Source organism: Jatropha curcas, chromosome 2 (assembly GCF_041381405.1).
Source record: "Jatropha curcas cultivar XTBG-Jc1 chromosome 2, XTBG_Jcur_1.0, whole genome shotgun sequence".
Classification (NCBI taxonomy): domain Eukaryota; kingdom Viridiplantae; phylum Streptophyta; class Magnoliopsida; order Malpighiales; family Euphorbiaceae; genus Jatropha; species Jatropha curcas.
The window spans coordinates 26,243,844-26,262,023 of record NC_143152.1 but is presented as its reverse complement, the minus strand read 5'-3'; the positions used below and the strand labels follow the sequence as shown (position 1 = coordinate 26,262,023).

At 31.2% G+C, this 18,180-nt stretch overlaps 2 protein-coding genes across 6 annotated transcripts; one reads left to right on the top strand and one right to left on the bottom strand.

Moving 5' to 3' along the window:
- Window positions 1-4,351: 4,351 nt before the first annotated feature.
- Window positions 4,352-7,650, top strand: DET2 (3-oxo-5-alpha-steroid 4-dehydrogenase family protein). Of its 3 annotated transcripts, none has more exons than XM_012232533.4 (2): window positions 4,352-4,814; window positions 6,548-7,650. In XM_012232533.4, exon 2 carries the CDS (start codon window positions 6,714-6,716, stop codon window positions 7,503-7,505), a length of 792 nt encoding a protein of 263 aa, XP_012087923.1. In that variant the 5' UTR covers window positions 4,352-4,814; window positions 6,548-6,713; the 3' UTR covers window positions 7,506-7,650. The 3 variants fall into 3 exon arrangements, with proteins under 3 accessions (XP_012087923.1, XP_012087924.1, XP_012087922.1); XM_012232534.4 differs by having other exon boundaries at window positions 6,514-7,650; XM_012232532.4 differs by having other exon boundaries at window positions 6,507-7,650.
- A 629-nt stretch (window positions 7,651-8,279) lies between these two features.
- Window positions 8,280-15,075, bottom strand: CAC3 (acetyl Co-enzyme a carboxylase carboxyltransferase alpha subunit). 3 transcript variants are annotated; one of them, XM_012232536.4, is made up of 12 exons: window positions 14,769-15,075; window positions 13,911-14,334; window positions 13,750-13,824; window positions 12,502-12,609; window positions 12,211-12,371; window positions 11,974-12,088; window positions 11,715-11,869; window positions 11,022-11,073; window positions 10,872-10,940; window positions 10,502-10,579; window positions 9,147-10,320; window positions 8,280-8,681 (listed from the first exon to the last, which is right to left on the bottom strand). In XM_012232536.4, the coding sequence occupies exons 2-11, from the start codon at window positions 14,235-14,237 to the stop codon at window positions 9,148-9,150; spliced, it is 2,313 nt and encodes a 770-aa protein (XP_012087926.1). In that variant the 5' UTR covers window positions 14,238-14,334; window positions 14,769-15,075; the 3' UTR covers window positions 8,280-8,681; window position 9,147.
- Window positions 15,076-18,180: the final 3,105 nt, after the last annotated feature.

The following is an 18,180-nucleotide window of genomic DNA, read 5'->3' as shown; positions in this document are numbered from 1 at the left end:
AATACATATTTATATTTATAAAAATAACAATAATGTAAAAATGGATTAATTAAATGAAAGTGAGAATATTAAATGGAAAAGTAGTAATTAACCCTTTCAAAGAAAAGCACTGGGTCGGTGGTTTTTGAAATTGGCCCTTCTGGGGATGCAAACTTGACGCGGTGGATCGGCTGGTTTGACGAGGGCAATATGGTCGTTTTAAATAAAATAAAACCTTTTTTTTATACAAAATAAAACCCAATTTAGTAGTATATGTTTGGATAGAAGTAAGGAAAAAAAAATTAAGGAAAATATATAAGAAAAGTCATTTATTTGGGAGAGAGGAGGAGAATATGGAATAGAATAATACTGTTAACATTTTGTTATTTTTGATACTTCTTTGTTTACTTGTGCTTTGTTTGGGAAGAGGGGAAGTAAAATAAGGAGTGGAAAATTTTAGTATTCATTTTCCTCTCAAAATGGAGTGAAAATGAGAATAAAATGGGTGTAAATTTTGATATTTTACCTCAAACCAAACAAGGGATTTTGATAATCCCAATAAATTTTCACTATTTATCTTACATCTACTTAAATTTTACACACATCCAAACAGAGGCTTAGATTTTTAGAAAATCAAAGCAATATTAATTATTTTATTCTAACTTCTCCTTTTTTTTTTTAGAAAATTATAACTTCCATTTTATTTAAATATCTCCACTAAATTTTATCTCTATTAATTACAAAAAATTAATAAAAGAGTAATTTAATCAATTATTCTAATTCTTATTATTTTTATAATTGAGATGTTGAGTCACTTTCTTAATTCTCATGAAGAGTTAAGAAGTATAAAAATTAGCAGAAAGAATGGAGTATTTCATTTATTTTTCATCGGACTCACATGCTTTGAATTCCTCTTTAATTTAGAGAGAATATGATAGAGAAAAGTGAAACTTTCACTTATTTTTATTAAAATAATGAAATACCCTCGGTTAATTAACAAACTTTAAATTTTTTTTAAATACCTCGTCATTTAAGTGATGACATAGTTATCAATTTTTAATAATAATATTTTGATTTATTTAAAATTTTCATATAACTCTTGAGTATATAAGAGGTCTTTACAAGTTCTCTATAAGAAGGTTTTGAACATCCTAGGTAGGTGGAGGTTCTATAGCTTCTTCTTTTAGCCTAAATAAATTAAGTGGTGTGTATTGGATTAGAGCTCTGTTGAATTTTAAAAGATTTTAAAATTTCAATGATATTTAGAGGAATGTATTTAATTAATACTCTATTAGATTTTAAAAGATTTTAAAATTTCAATGGTATTCAATATATATTTATTGGAGTCCATTAAAATTTTATGATATTCAATTTAGACTCTTATAAAATTTATAAAAATCTCATGGTTTCAATAATGATTTTTTAAAAGTCCATGTAAATTTGATGATATTCAAAAAATTACTAATTTGAAAGGAGTTTATAAAATTATAGATTTCATTAAATTTTAGAATACTAAATATGAAAAGAATAGTCATTCACAAATTTATTCTCCAACCCAAAGATTTCAAAAATTTTTTAAAATCTAATAGAGTTCTAATCTAACATCCCTTAATAAGAATGAAAGCTAAGTGGGTACTCACGAATTTTAAACTACTTATATAAGTATCTGTTTAAAATTTTATTATTCGTATATGTTCCAAACCCGTTTAAATACATTTAAGTACCCATATTCGAATCCGTTTAAATTTTTACTAACTGCATATGTCTAAAACTCGTTTAAAGTACCTCTTAAACGAGTACGGTACTCGTAAATCTTAAACTATAAAAATTTTGAATTTATTTAAAATATATTTTTACTAATGATGAATAAGATACTTGCGAGTACCTATAACCGAACCCATTTAATATAGTAGTTAATGGTTAGCAAGTATTTAAATATTTATACATGTATCATCTCCATCTATGTTACAGGTAGTAATTTCACTATTCATATCCGACCACATCGCAACTGTTCTGGGAGCATAGGATCGCCGCCAACGACGCTGGCCTTTCACCATCGACGACAGTAAGGTTTTTAATAAAGAAAAAATGATTTTTGAGATGTTTGCTTTTCGGTCCCTTATTGTTTCAATTTTTCATTTGGACTCCAAAACCTTTTAATTGTTCAATTAGGTCCTCAATTTAATTTTTAATTAGATATATAAAAATCATTATAATTTCATCAAAATCTATAAATTAAGTCTCACTAATTCCATAAAATTCTATATAGAATTCTATTGGAATATATGAAAATCTTAGGAAATCCTTCAATTTTGTCAAACTCCATAATTTTTTTAAAAATCTAACACAATCTTAATTCAATATACTCCTTAATTAACATAGATTTCTTTGAAGTATACTAAAATTTTATAGTATTCAATTTAGACTCTTGTAAAATTCATAAAAATCTGATGGTATTCAATTATGACTTTTTAAAAGTCTATACAAATTTAATGGTAAAAAATTGCTAATTTTGATAGATTTTATAAAATTTTGAATTCGTTGGATTTTAAAGTGCTAGGTATAAATAAAATAGTCATTCACATATCCATCCTTCAACTATAATATTTTGTTAGATTTTAGAGTGCTAGATATTTTTTTTAATTTAATTTTAAATTAAAAAAGATACATTTAAACTTGCGATTCGATCGCTAGGCGTGTGCGAACTTATGCACAGAATCGAACTGACTCATTTCGATCCAGTTAGGTCAGCTAAATCAAGAAAGGTTGATTGTTAGTTTATTTAGTTTGAATCAAATTTATTATTTAGCTCGAGTCAATTTCATAGAAATCTATCGATTAGGTTTAAAATCAAATCGAAATGGCAAAACTGATCAAAATTGACTAAACTGATTGGTTTAGTTTGGTTTGATTCAGTTTAAAAGGCAATTTGGTTTGATTCTGTCTATTGATAAAAAACTTTGATTGTCTTTTTTGATATCGATTTGATTCGATTTGAACCGAAATGGCCATTTGCTCACCCTGCAACCATTCTAGAAGCACGGAATGGCCGGCAATGACGTCACCTATTGCAGGCCTATCACTGTCCACAACTTTAAGTTTTAAGAAAAAAGAAATGATTTTGGAGAAAATGACACGTTTTTTGGTTCCTTATTGTTTTTCAGTTTTTCAATTGGGCTAAAAAACTTTTTAATTTCTTCAATTAGGTACTAAAAATTATTTTTAATTGGATATATAAAATTATTGTAATTTCATCAAAATCAATCAAAATATATATAAAAAAATCTCATCAATTCCATAAAATTCTAGGTAGAATTATAGTGAAATCTGTGAAAATTTTAAAAAATCCTTCAATTCTATCAAACTTAACAATTTTTAAAATTCTAACTCAATGTTAATCCAATACCTCCTTAAATATTTTTTTTTTTTAGAGTTTTTCGACACATTATCCTCGTCTAAAAGTTGAACTTGAACATTCTTCAAAACAAAAAGTTGCCACTAGACTCACTCGTTAAATATCTTGGAAAAATGTTGAAAACTATTTTAGATAAGATAGTCGGATCATAGATCTAATTATTTCAATAATCTTATATCGATTCAACCCGGTTAATACGCCTGTTTGTTAATTGAGAGCATATAAATAGTGAAAACTAGTTGTATACCTGTACGATGTGCAAGTTAATATTTATATTTATAAGTAACTGATGCAAATTAAATTTAATTAAAAAAATATAAATAAATTAATATGATGAAAAAAATAATATTTGAATTCACTAATTTTTTTATTCTTCGACTATAATAACAAAACCTATTAATCAAAATTTTCTATAAAAGAATTCTACAATAACAAATTAAAAACAATGAACTCGCCTTATTAGCTAAACTAAAAACAATAAATATAAATATTGCTTTTACAAATTAAAACTTTTACTCAAACAATAAAATTACTTGAATGGAAAAATAAATAAATTTCAAAAATCATTAAGCATAGGTATCTTTTGCTTAATGTATTAATTTATAAAAGTCATTTCTTTTAACATAGTAAATTTTCAAAACATATAATATAAACTTTAACATATTTACTATGAGAAATTTGCATAGATTTCATAAGAAATAATCTAATAATAAAGGTCAATTTTAAAATATTTAAATTATTATGTATTTATGAATCTAAAATTAATTGTTAAGATAAAAAAAACAATATTTAATTAATTTCTTAAATAAATTATATAATCCGATCCTAATTGTAGTTTTATTTAATATTTCACATTATAAGTATAGTGAAAAATTAGGGCTAAAAATTTTTATGCTTTGTAAACAAGTTTATGTATCAAATTGACTTAAAAGCCAAACCACTTTTTAATTTTACTAACCAAGTTAGAGTGCCAACGCGTTTATTCCGTTCTAAACTAGTGAAAGGAAATTTATTTATTTTCCTTCCTAATTTTCATTCTTACCATATTTTCCACCAATCCAAACATGAAGAAACAAACCAGAATCCACTAGCAATCTGTAACGGGAGAGACCCCTAACTCCTTATAAAAATAAAAATAAAAAAAAGCCAGAAATCAAAACCCCTCATCCCGGAAAAGACCCGTATTTCTCTTTCCTCCATAAACCCTTATTTCAAAATTGATCTTCTCCATCAAGAGTACCTTATCGCATTTGACGCCAAGAAATTTCTGATCCAAGATCCATAAGCTCATTTCCTATTGAGTTTGTGTGACCTGACTGTGTGTTGAGTTGGTTACTGAATTCGGCAGTGAACTGAGTAAAGTATTTTGGCATCATATTGGAAAGTTACTGTCTACAAGCTAATCTGATTTCCTCCATTGGTAAATTCTCAGACTGACAGTATAATCTATATGTTTGAGCAATCCAGTTTTAGCTTCAGATTTGTGACTTTACTATGTTATAAACCTGGTTATCCTGATATATATTATTGATTTGAAATATGTACTTCATGATATTTCATTTGTGTATCCGTCATTATTCTTCAAGGTTACTAGCATAAAGGGGTCATGTTATTGAGAAATAATTTTGCTATTTGATACTTTCAACTCGAAGTTGTGAGATAGGGGTCTATTTGAATATTGCATTCTATAACACATTGATCTTATTTTCTTTGAATTGTTACCAGTTTGTTTACATGGAAAAAAAAAATTGTCTAGATGTAATTTTATTTTTAATAGTTTGATTTTGTGGATAGGAAGAGCTGAATGGATTAACAATGTGGCTTTCCCTTTTAGTTTTAGAAACAAGAATGTGCAATTTGCTTATTTAGAATGACCTTAATGATATCTCTTGTTTAGCTGTTAGCACGAGTTCGGTTTAGTCCTATTTTTGTGTTTGGTGATTTAGTTGGCTGGGGACAAAATTGTGTGCATGCTGCATGAGTAAGACATTGGTATTTTAAGTTTTAAAATCTCGTGCTTTTGACTTTTGAGAAGAACAGACTTCTGTCCAGGTTGATATTTGAAATCAGAAGTTTGGAAAAGTCCATATTATATATGACTTTTGAGAGTTCTCTACTGTTATTGGCTTGAAGATCCTTTATAGTCTTTAAAGTTTTCATATTTATTCTTGCTTCTGCTGTAATACCTTTATGCAGAGTGATATTTTGATCAGCAAGTTTACTTGAGGCTGGATCACACTTCATAATGCATATGTAAAGTTCTTCATGTAGTTTTGTCTGCTCTGCATGGCTTACTTTATAATATTTTTGCATGTCTATTATGTTTTTTTAAATCTATATACATGGATTTCGTTTTGTTATATTAACTAGATTAGTAGATGATACTATTTTGCTGAAACTTGGATTTTTAAGTCCTTTTCATGGACATAGAATTTGTTGGCCTGTGAACTTCCAACAAGTTTTTTCAAGATGACTACCTAAGAAATATGTATCCGAAACCTGTTGGTCTATATCAATTTTGAGGATTTGGCCTAGCAGATTCTATACCTGTTTTGAGAATAAGAGGACTACAAATAAGATATATTAAGTTCAGTTGACAATAGTTATCCTAGTGATTGGGCTCATGCATGTAAGTTTGAGGATGTAGGATATGAAATTCACTTCAGGTTAAATTGCTTGTTGGATTGAAAAGATAAAATAGGGTAGTGTTCTTGAGATCACTACCTCATTTCTCTGATATTGATTAGGGGTTAGGGTCTTTTCACCTTTGAGCTTATGGATTGTAGAAAATGAGAGAATTGGATAACAAAAACCTAATAACTATCTATGACTATAGGTTTGGCATTTTAAAAAAATAGAAAACATTAACAATTCAAAAATGAAAAGTCAGAATTTTATCCTTTTTTTTCTGGAATAAAAATTTGAGTTTAAACTCCTAATCAGCCTGAAAAATATCTAAATGCAGTCGTTATACGCTTTTCAGTTGCTGAATAACATTTCCTTGTTTCCAATTTTTGTATGTACATATAATTTTTCTAGATTTGTTAAACTAATAATCCTCTTAATTTTATTGTATTAAATTGTCCTCTCTTTAACATGGGCTATTGGCTAGTTCATAGGTCGCTGCTGACGTTCCCAATTATCCAACTATAGGTGTCAAAGTATGGGAGACGGTTCTCCTTGTTTTCAACTGAATCACTCCCATTGCATGTACTTATATCATTGAAGCTGATTACTTCAAGAGATCTGCCCAATTCAACAGATGCCCGGTCTATAGGCATCCCGCTTGAGTCTTGACTCGCCCATCAAGCACACAAAAATGGCCTTCTCAGATCAGAACCTCTTTGATTACAGCCTCCTTGCTTTCTATCTCATAGGACCCCCTACCTTCATATCCCTCAGGTTCCTTCAAGCCCCATATGGAAAACACAACCGACCTGGCTGGGGTCCGACCATTTTCCCGCCTTTGGCTTGGTTTCTCATGGAGAGCCCTACTCTCTGGCTCACCCTTCTCCTCTTCCCCTTTGGCCAACATGCCACCAATTTCAAAGCCCTAATTCTTATGTCCCCTTATATCATCCACTATTTCCATAGGACTTGCATCTACCCTCTTCGTCTTTACCTGAATGCTAGTCAGCAGAATACTAAAGCAGCTAGCGGGTTTCCAGTCAGTGTGGCCCTGATTGCATTCGGGTTTAACTTATTGAACGCTTATTTGCAGTCCAGATGGGTATCTCATTACAAGGATGATTATGATAGTGATGGGTGGTTCTGGTGGAAGTTTATAGGTGGATTATTCGTGTTCATTTGGGGCATGTGGATTAATATTTGGTCAGATAGGGTTTTGGTGGGCTTAAAACGACAGGGTGGTGGGTATAAGGTGCCAAGAGGAGGGTGGTTTGAGCTGGTGAGTTGTCCTAACTACTTTGGGGAGATTGTGGAGTGGGTTGGTTGGTCTTTGATGACATGGTCCTGGGTTGGGTTTGGGTTTTTTCTCTACACATGTGCCAACTTGGTTCCGAGGGCACATGCCAACCACAAGTGGTATCAGGACAAGTTTGGAGAAGATTACCCCAAGAGTAGAAAAGCTGTCATTCCTTTCTTGTATTGAAACCAATTTCTCTATCATGTTCGATTTGTGAACGAAAGAATCGAAATTAATTTTTGATCAGTTTTGATCTTGTGTCTGCTTACAACTCATAATTTGCTAGTATTAATAATGAAAGAACCGAAATTAATGTTTGATGTGGCCAAAAGGAGATCGTTTATGTAGAGAGTTGCAGTTTAAAAGTGATTGTTTGGAATTGTATAAAGATGAGCATGTCAAATTCAACTCAGTAGTAACTTTCAGTAACATCTAAATATTTAAATTAATTTCAAATAATAAGAAAGCAATTTGAGAGTATTATTCATTGTTCTGAAAGTTTTATAATTAGTAACAGCCGAATTTTACACTGAAACAAATTCTAATAAACTCTAGTCAATATGATGCTCAAGAAGTAATTAATTCACTTAAATTATAACAACAAAAGTAATTTGATCAAATGCCTTTTATCTCAAAATTAAAAATAATTTATGAAGATCATATATTAATTCAGTTAAATTATAACAGCTCCAAAAATAATTTGATTTAAAAGCTAAGAATAACTTATGAAGATGATATAAAAATAAAAGTGAAATTAAAAAAAATATTATTTATTGCTTTTTAAAATACTCAAAATGCCATGTGGTTTAAGGACAAAGCAATCAATCTAAAACAGACTGTATAACTTATATAACTTAGATTTTGAGACGAAGAGAATAGCTTCGTGAATCCTCGCAAGTCTCTGCAACCGATACCGGTACCAGTACTAAATAAAATGAAACATTACGGGACCATCCTCAATTAAAAGTTTAAAGACGAGTGTGTTATTCCTGATGGTAAAGTATGCTATTGCACTCATAATTTACACAAATTCTTCTGTTTATAAATAGAAAGAGACATTTTAGCACAAAACTTAAAACAAGGAAAATTAAAAAGTTAGGTGGAAACTGATAAAATTAATAAAGCTCAATTTGAAAAAAAAAAAAATGTTTCAGCTAATTTAAAAACGATATAAGGCCTTGCAATTCTCGTGTCCATAGAAGCAAAGCCTCGTTTCACTCAGGCAAGAGTGCATCGTCGGTGGTAGTGTAAAAGCACAATGATGAAGAGTATATTCTGACCAGAGGTGCTTAATGAACTGCTTAAATCAAATACTGCTCGACTGTTTCTACGCCATTTTCACTGGTAGTTTACCTACAAATACTGCACAATGGCAGACACACATGCAACTTAAGTCAGTAACAGAATATTAAAATTGTCAAGCAATGAAGTTCATTCATTCAGTCATGCATCATAATTATGTAAAATTATATAAACATTTCAATTATTTACCAAGTGCCAGTGCACGGATGAAACCACTCTAAGAAGTCCAGAGAGGAGAATAGAAACAGTTGAGATTATGCCCTAGTCATAAAAGGCCATTGCTTCAAATAAAAGTTGAAACAAAGATGCTAACTAATCCATGGCGGAATAAATAGGGTGACACAGTGCATGAACATGTGTGGGCTCCGAGGAAGGTTCATATATGCAGAGGAAGGTTCATATATGCAGCCGTTCCCCTACTTTTGTAGGGAGGCTGTTTTCATGGCTTGAATCCATGAACTTTAGGTCACAATCGGAGTAACTTAATAAATAATTTTATTTCACAAAAAAAACAAACAAACTTACTCTAAGCAAAGGTGCGGTTTGCGCCCAAATTAATCTCTACTCTTGACTCATCATGTTTAGAAACCCCTTCCCTTGAATCATCATTTTTCAGACTTCCATCTAATCCCGCAGCAAATTCCGCTGCTTCAGAAATTTCCACCTTCAGCTCTTCATGTTTTTCCTTTAACTCTGTTGAGTTAATAGCTGATGAGAGCCTTTGCTTTATCTGGTGTTCCAGAGCCTCGATTTTGTTTTTCGAAGTCACATCAGGTTTATTTCCTGCCTTTGCTACCTCCAACTTCAGCAACTCAATCATGTTTTTAAGATCTGATGAATTTATTAGACCTTCAATTTTCTTGTTAGTTTGTTCCTTCAAATTTTCCACCTTAGCCTTGAAGTCTAGCAATGGAGTCTGCTCACCAAGTTCTTTTGCTTTTGACTTCACAATCTCAACCTCCAAACCCAAGGACTTGAAAACATTTGCCAGTTCCAACTCTATCTCCCTTCTCATACTCATAATTCTCTCCCTCGTCTCTTCATCTAATTCCCCTTCATTGTAAGCTCCTGATCTTAGAACTTCAGCCTCTAATGCTTCCATTTTTTCCTTCATATCAGGTTGATCCATGACCTCTTTAAGTTTCTTATTGATTTCCTGCTTCAATGTCAAACCTTTACTATTCTTTTCTGAGATGTTCTTGGCTTTAGAAAACTCCTTCAACATATCAAGTTTGTACTTCAGACTTGGAAAGTTAGGAGCTGCAGAGAGGCCTTGAGTAAATTCATTCTTAAGTTTTTCAATTTTGTCCATTAGACCTGGATGCATAAGTTGGTCCTGTGAATTTGCTTTCAGAAACTCTTCTCGCAAGGTCGCAAACCTGTCCTTAAAGCCCATGGCTTTAACGGCTTCAGAAAATTCAAGGTCAATCTCTCTTTTAAGTTTTTCAATCATCTCATTTAAAGCCAACTCCGGAGGCTTGCTTGATGATTCCTTGGCTTTTGAAATTTGCTGTTTCAGTTTCTCAACCTCACCCTCCAACTCTAGCACTGGAGTCTTTCCAGCAACCGGCTCTTCTTTCTTTTTCATGTTGATTTTTCTTTTAGGATCAATTGGGATTCCCTCTTGAAATCCACCTATTTTTCGGAACTTAAGCATACGATGTTTTAGCAGCTCCTCTGTATCCATCTTTGTCAGCTCCTGTAAAAACCCAGGATCCATATTATAATCTAACCACAATGCAACTCATCTAAATTTTAATCCATATCTCAATGGGTTGCAATATGGATTTTTTTCTCGGTTCTATTCAGGTTTGGGCTACATCTATGGAAGATCCATATAGGAATGATTAAATAAATGTGACAGTGTAAGTGGCACTCACATCCATAGATTCCTTAATTGCATTCTTTATCTGTTGTGAGGTCCATGATGGATCTGCATGTGCGCCACCTAATGGCTCCTGTTAAAATTGAAAAAATTCCTTTCAGATGTCAAAGAAACTAACACAAATATCCGAAACATAGGCAAACTAAATTGAATTAGCATCAATTCATGTGAGGTGATCCGGTGACAAGTTGTATTAGGGTTTTAATACATGTCTTTACAAGAATGAGCCCAGAAAACCCAAGTCACCTCCACTTATTATTTGGAGAATTTTATCAAGGTATCTGCAGTCTAAAATAGAAAGGCACAACAAAGAAAAAAGAAAGCTAGAATATGCTGAAGATATGACAGTAAAAAGATCTTTTTACAGGAATGACACCATCTGCAATTTGCAACTTGCACAACTCAGTAGCAGTGATCTTCAATTTTTCAGCCGCCTGCATTTAAGAAAAAGAAAATCAGTCTTCTGTAATCAAATCCCCTAATAACAACCCCAAAAGTGAGAAGGCTGTAAAAACCTTTGGAGAAGCTTTGGCACTCTTCCATAAAATTGCTGCACATGCTTCAGGACTATATGATGACAATGAAATAGAATCAACATAAACTCGTAAAACATAAAAGTATTCACATAAAATTTTAAAAAAGAATGTGCATGTGCATCCTTATCCAGGAAATGATGAGACATGCTATTGATTTGGAATGAGACAGTGGTTGGGTTTTTGGGAGAACATGGGTCGTATTTATATAGTTGATGCTCTCACACATAATGAAGGCCACTATGCGTGAATTTAGAGAACAGAACTCATTTTCAAACAAGTCAATATCAAGAAAGGGAACTGAGTTAAAGTCCACAGTAGTCCTTCAAATGATACCACTAGTATCCAATTATTACACCAAGAATGGGCAGGATTTTTCTAAGCACAAAAAGCAACAAGTTAAGTGTGATCAAGAACTCGGTGTGAGCAATCAAAGGAAAGCAACTCAAGAAAATAAGAGAAGAAAAAGAAAAGCTTGGCTAATATGATAATTGTCATATTCCTCAATTGATACTGAAAGCTAGAGGCAGTTCTCGGTTACCAAGTTGTTAGCTACAAGTATAGTAAAAGATGATATACCTGCATCTAAGTACCCTACATGAGGTCTTATCCAATAATATAATTGATTTCATATTAAGAACCAGGAGAAAATGTGGCAAGGAAAACTCAAATTACCTGGCAACATAGAAAACTGCATTTTCAAGCATTAACAATTTATTAGCACAGCCAATGGCCAGAGCACCACCAGAGCCACCTTCCCCAATAACAATCGACACAATTGGTACCTTTAAACCAAACATTGTCCTCAAATTATGGGCAATTGCTTCACCCTGTACATATGCATACATCACAGAAAGCAATTGAGCCAGAATTTGGAGGAAAAAGGAAAAGAAAAATAAAAATGGAAGCTTCAAATTATAATTGTCCAACGTACCTGGCCTAGTTCTTCAGATTTGAGGTCTGCAAATGCCCCGGGTGTGTCAATAAAAGTAACTATAGGAAATCCATGGTGGTCTGCGTAATACATCATCCTTAGAGCCTTCCGGTATCTGTTTGAATTTAAAATTTATCAGTTCATCAGGAGCTAAAAATTCAGATTGAAAAAGCATATTAAGTTGAAATAATCATTCTCATCTAAAAATAGATGGGAGTACTGTAAAACTAATTGTACCCGTGGGGAGTAGGCATCCCAAAATTGCGCATAATGTTCTCTTTGGTGTTTCTACCCTTCTGGTGACCCATGAACATGTATCTTCTACCATCTATGGTTCCTATACCAGTAACGATAGCAGGATCATCATAACCCGCTCGATCTCCGTGAAGTTCCACAAACTGGAGACAGTAGGATACGATACATTCACTAAGATGAGTAAAAAATCCAGAAACCTGAATTACAAGATCTCAACAGGAAAATACTCAAAAATTGAAAATCTAAAAGCTTGAGAGCTTAGAAGCAGCATACCTTATCGGTAATGCTAAATACATGATCAAGGAAAGTGGGCCTGTTAGGGTGCCGTGCAATATTCACACGTTGTATCGGGGTCAAATGTGTATACAAATCCTTTAGAGCCTGTAATTTAAAAGAGAAACAAAAAGGGGAGGTCATGAAAAATACTCCAGAAACCAACTCAAATTAAGTCTTCTAGCAACAAAAAAATGAGGCATAAGAATTTAGACATTGAAAAACTTTAAGCTTGATGAGGATTTTTCTTCCAGCTTCAGTCATTTGAAAAAATGCAATAATAATGTGCATCACTTTCATTGAGGTTTCACTTCCTAATCATACATTCTAAATTTTAAGGCAAAAGATGCATTAATTGTTTGTTTTTCAATAATAGTTATCTCCCTTTCTGAACCATGCAAATGTTTTCAAGATAACATATAAAAACAACAAGGCCCAAGAATTTAGACATTAAACTACTATAAGCTTGATTAGGATTTTTCTTCCAGCTCCTGTTATTTGCAAAAATGCAATAATAATGTGCATCACTTCAATTGATTTTTCATTCTACTCTTACATTCTAAATTTTTCAGGCAAAAAAAGCATTAATTGTTTGATTTCAATAACAGATATATCCCTTTCTGAACCATGTAAATGCTTCCAAATGATTATCCATAATCTAAAATTTAGATTTTCACTTTAAACTTGGCCCAAGGTCCATCATATTTGAAATTGTATTTCATTCAATCTTATGATAGTCACGTATCAAGGGGAATACCGGGTCATTGGTCAGAGAAGAGTCCTGATTCCTGCCTAGGCAAGCACAACGCTATTTAATTTGAAATAACAGTAGATATCATAAGCAAAGAAGAGTTACACATCTTATCACTCAAGGCCTAAAAAACTTTAAAAACTTCTGGATACACAACGGATAATGCAGGAATTACATTCCAAATTGACTATTAAAAAAATTGACTAGCAGTAGTTGCAAGTGCAATATTCCAAAGACCCAAACAAGAATGGTCATAAAAACCAATATATTTGAATTAGTTCATCTCAATTCTAATTAGCATTGACACAATCTGCTGTTGAAAGCCCAAAAACCATATTATGGTCAGAAAACTGATATGACATGGTAATTTGAGGTTTTAATTAGCCAATGTGTATACATAAAGCATGTCATAGCACAAAAAGCATAATATAAGAAATCGTCTATTTGCTTTATTCAACTTTATGTCACTTATTTATTGAGCCTGCAATTAATCAAACCTGTTGATATTTATTCTCTAGTGAAATAATCTGATCAGTGAAGTCTAAACCAGTTTCATTTGCCATCTTCCGCACCTGCAGCGAACACCGAAAAAAAAAAATGTTAAGCAACCAATGACAAACATTCACATTCAAATTAACCCAGGCAGGAAATGAATTACATCGATAATCTTCTTCTCTAAACCAATAAGTGGCTTTTCAAAATCCAAAGTAACTGGCTTTGGCTTCTCTTTTAAAGGCTTAAAAGGCGAAAGATGAGAGAGCACTCCTCCTGCTACATTTGGATCCGGATTATCTGGCCAAGGATATTCTTGCTTCTTCACCTTCCTAATCTTAGCAATCACTGCAAAATCCTTCGTCTTGGAGCTAAATCGTGCTCTTCCCAATGTCCTCAAAGGGATACCAGAAACTCCATTGCTGGAGCTCCTAAGAAGATCTGAAGCTGAAGTTCCACGAAATGCAGATGGGGAATGCGATATAGAAGCCATTCTCCTAATCTAACACTTATTAGCTCCAAAATTTTACAATCGAATCTGCCAATTAGATTTTCAAACTGTCCAAATTTAGCTTCAAACGCAATTAAGTCTGCAAAATGAAAAATACTGCTAATTTAAAGAGAAAAAACAAGTAAAATTTTACTGTTTTCAAACAAATTCACCAAAAAGCAATACCCATTTTCTAACTAAAAAATGGTAGAAAGAAAAAGAAAAGAAAGCAACTTTCCTTTCTCTGTTTTTGTTTTCCTTTTATATATATACAAGTAAGTAAACTCAGCTGAGCTAAGTGAAAGAAAAGAAACTCAATCTATACTAATCGATTCTTTTCCAATTTCTTCTCCAGTAGCCACAAATAGAAGAAAGAGAACTCAAACACTTAATCTAAAAGGCCAAAACAAAAAAGAGAAAAGAAAAGAAAAGGACAGAATCCGAGAATCAAACAATTACAAACGAAATTTCCATAAAAAGAAGCAGAAGTAAAGAAAATTTCCTGAAAAAGAAAAGAGTCCAAAGGAACATTACCAGAAATTGACAGAGAAATTGGGATCCAAAAGCAAAAGCAAAGCAGTAGAAGCTGTAGAGCCAGAGATGATCTAAAGAAGGGTAAGTGAAAGGAAGAGGAAGAGGCAAAATCTGAGGAAAGAGAGAGAAGAATATAAATTTTAATTTAAGCAAAAATGAGGGAGAAGTGAAGCATCGGGGAGATCGTCAGAGCAGAGGCTCTGTTTGGTTGTTTGTTATAGTGTGTCGATACTTCTTATGCGGAAGGAGGAAAAGAAAGAAGAGAGGGACCTGCGTTTATAATGAGCCAGCTTTTTCGGTTGGTCGTTAAATAGTAAGTAAGGCGTTTCTTTTCCAGTTTACTTGCCCTCGCTAGTTGGCACGTGTGTTGTTTAGCATGTACGTGTGATTGGTTCGATCGCTTCGATGATCACTCTCCTAGGGCTCCCCTCCACGCCACTATAGTTGAGACGTTGAGTTTGGAGTTTGGAGGACTTCGACTTTGCAAACGTTTACGTTAAGAGAACGGAGGTCAAAATTAAACAGGAAAGTAAAATAATAATATTACCTCCCTTTTTTTTTGACACTTTTAAAAAAAATAAAAAATTATCTTATTCAATTTTTATACTTATTTGTATTTCCATTAAAATTTATTTTTTTAATTATAAAAGTTACTTAAAAAATTAATTTAGTTGATTATCCTTTTTTTTTTAGAATTAAGGTGGTTGAATTGTTTATTTTACTCTTGTAAAAGTCAAGAAGCTATCAAGACTTAAAAAATGAAGGTAATAATAATCACAGTAATTATTATTATATCATATTATATTATATTATTATTGTCACATGATTCATATTTTCTTTTTATTTCAAAATATATAAATTGCTTTTTTTGAAAAAAAAAATCATATTTTTTCTTCATAATTATTGTCGATTTTGGGTACATGTATCATTTTATTGAAGATCGTTCGAGCTTTTCCCGAGCGTATGGTATGAGTTACTTCAACGCCGTAGTGCTGATACTCAAACATTAGCTCGAAACATTTTCTCCACCCTTTTTTATCCTGAAAAGGCAACGACATCGTGCGTCCATGAATCGATAACTATCTTTCGGCTAGCCTAACTTCCTCCATCCCTCAGGACTAACAAGGAGTAATACGAGAATACTTTTCTGTTGGCCATCGACTATGCCTTTCAGCCTGAACTTAGGTCTTGACTCACTCTCCTCAGACGGACCTTGTGGAGGAATCCTTAGATTTTTAAGACATGAGATTCTCACCAATGTTTGTGTTACAAATCGATATCTCTCTTCTGCTTCGTTCACCCCTGCTTGCACAAAACTTGATACTTTAATACCATATTATGTGATTCCAAATTAATACTATCTAATATTTGGAATCTAAATAAACCGAGGCAGTTCCATAAAAATTTATCTATACTTAATTCATTGGGTTATAAGCTAGTTTTATAGAATAAATAATAACATAAAATTAATTAAATGTATGTCAAAATGATGTAGTTTCGGTTTTACAAATCTTACGCTTGAATTCGAGCTTAGCTGTTTGGCTCAATAATTGTAAAAGAGTCAAATTCAGCGAGGAAGGGAGAGGAGCTGGGGAGCCACCAATCCCCTTGGCTTTTATACAATTAATTAGTGCATTAGTTGCCACAAAACCTTTTGTAGTTTGGCGTTAGATTCCAACACTCGGGTCACCCGACAACCCACTTTATATATATATATATATATGCGAAAAAATGTATATATATAATTTATTAAATATAAATAAACACTTTTATCTAGAAGAAATAAGGTAAGGTACTTTTTTGTTGCTACTAAATTATATTTATCACTAATTTTAATGTTATATTTTTTATTTAAATATACAATAGTATTATAAATTTACAATTTAATTATTTATTATTTTTTTTGAAAAGGATTATTATTGGTTATTTAAGACTTAACGACTTGAAAACATTTCATAATTCTAAATTCAATGAATAAACACATAATATTTAATTTCTTAAAAAGATGAATTTAATATTACAATTCATGATTCTATTTTTATATTTTTTTAAAAAAAGCATAGAATTAAATTGATCAATTTTTTTATTATAAATGAGAGTCTATGATGAGTTTCAATGATTTAATTCGCTTGACTAAAATTACGACCATCTAGCAAATTTTTTTTTAAAAATAGTATTTTTAAATTTTAAAAATTAAAAAAAATAATTCTTCAATAATAATCTAAATAAAATTATCAAATAAATTCTCTATATAACTAAAATTAATGATAATTTAATTTTTATGATATTGTTTTAACAAATTTTTATTTTATAAAACATTGATCCTAATCATGCATGACGCTCATATGACAATTTAAGAACGTTTATTTTTAAGTAGGTTTAGTTTTTTATTCATCGTATGAAATGATGATGTTTAACACCTAAGAAAAAACAAGCAAAGCTCAAACTCGTGATTCGAGTTCAAGCACACAGAGGTTAGCTTCACTTCTTCTTTTTTGCTACCCTGACTATCATTTGTCAATTGAGGTTTTACAATGTTATAGTCCTATTCTGACGATAAATTTTAATACAAAGGTTTAATGTTTTGCATATCTGATATTTTTAGTATTTAGTGGCATAATATTTATATTATTATTTACGAGAAAGTGGATTATGAAATATTATTCTTTCAAACGTGTTGATAAAATGATAGTAAAACAATTCACGGTTGCCTCATGAAATAGTATTTGAGCTTTGATAGTTATTCAACTAATAACTATTAAAACAATTAATTTTGTCGATTAGAGCTCATATCTGCATAAACTAATGATATTAAGATACAAGAACACGTTTGATTAAGCTAATTTCAATAATTGATTTGCAGCCAACGATTAGGCCAAAAGCTAATTCCATTAGATATTTAGATGTAATTTTGAGCTTTTTTTTAATAATTTGCTATATGATTATTACTTTTGTTATATCTAGACTGATGTTAACATTATAAAAATAATTATTAAATCAAATTACTTTTAAATTAATATTTTTATGGGATAACAGATAATTATTTAAAAATAATAAACTATCAAATATTATTATATAGTATTTTTTTTATTAATATAACATTAAATGAAAAAGTGTGAACTCTCCCTTTTTATCACTAGTTTTTTGAATAATGTGCATTACACTGTGATTACTCATTTATTTTTTTTTTATATTAAACATTTTCATAATTTTTCTCTTCTGTTATTTAGATTGTTAATATTAAAACATAATTTCATATTTATATTAATGTGAATATAATAGTTAATTAATAATTACAATCAAAATATTATATTTATACACAGTTCAATTTAATTTTTAGATAAAATTAATATCAATACAACTCTTCAAATCAATTTATATATATACATAAATACATACATGATGAGATTTT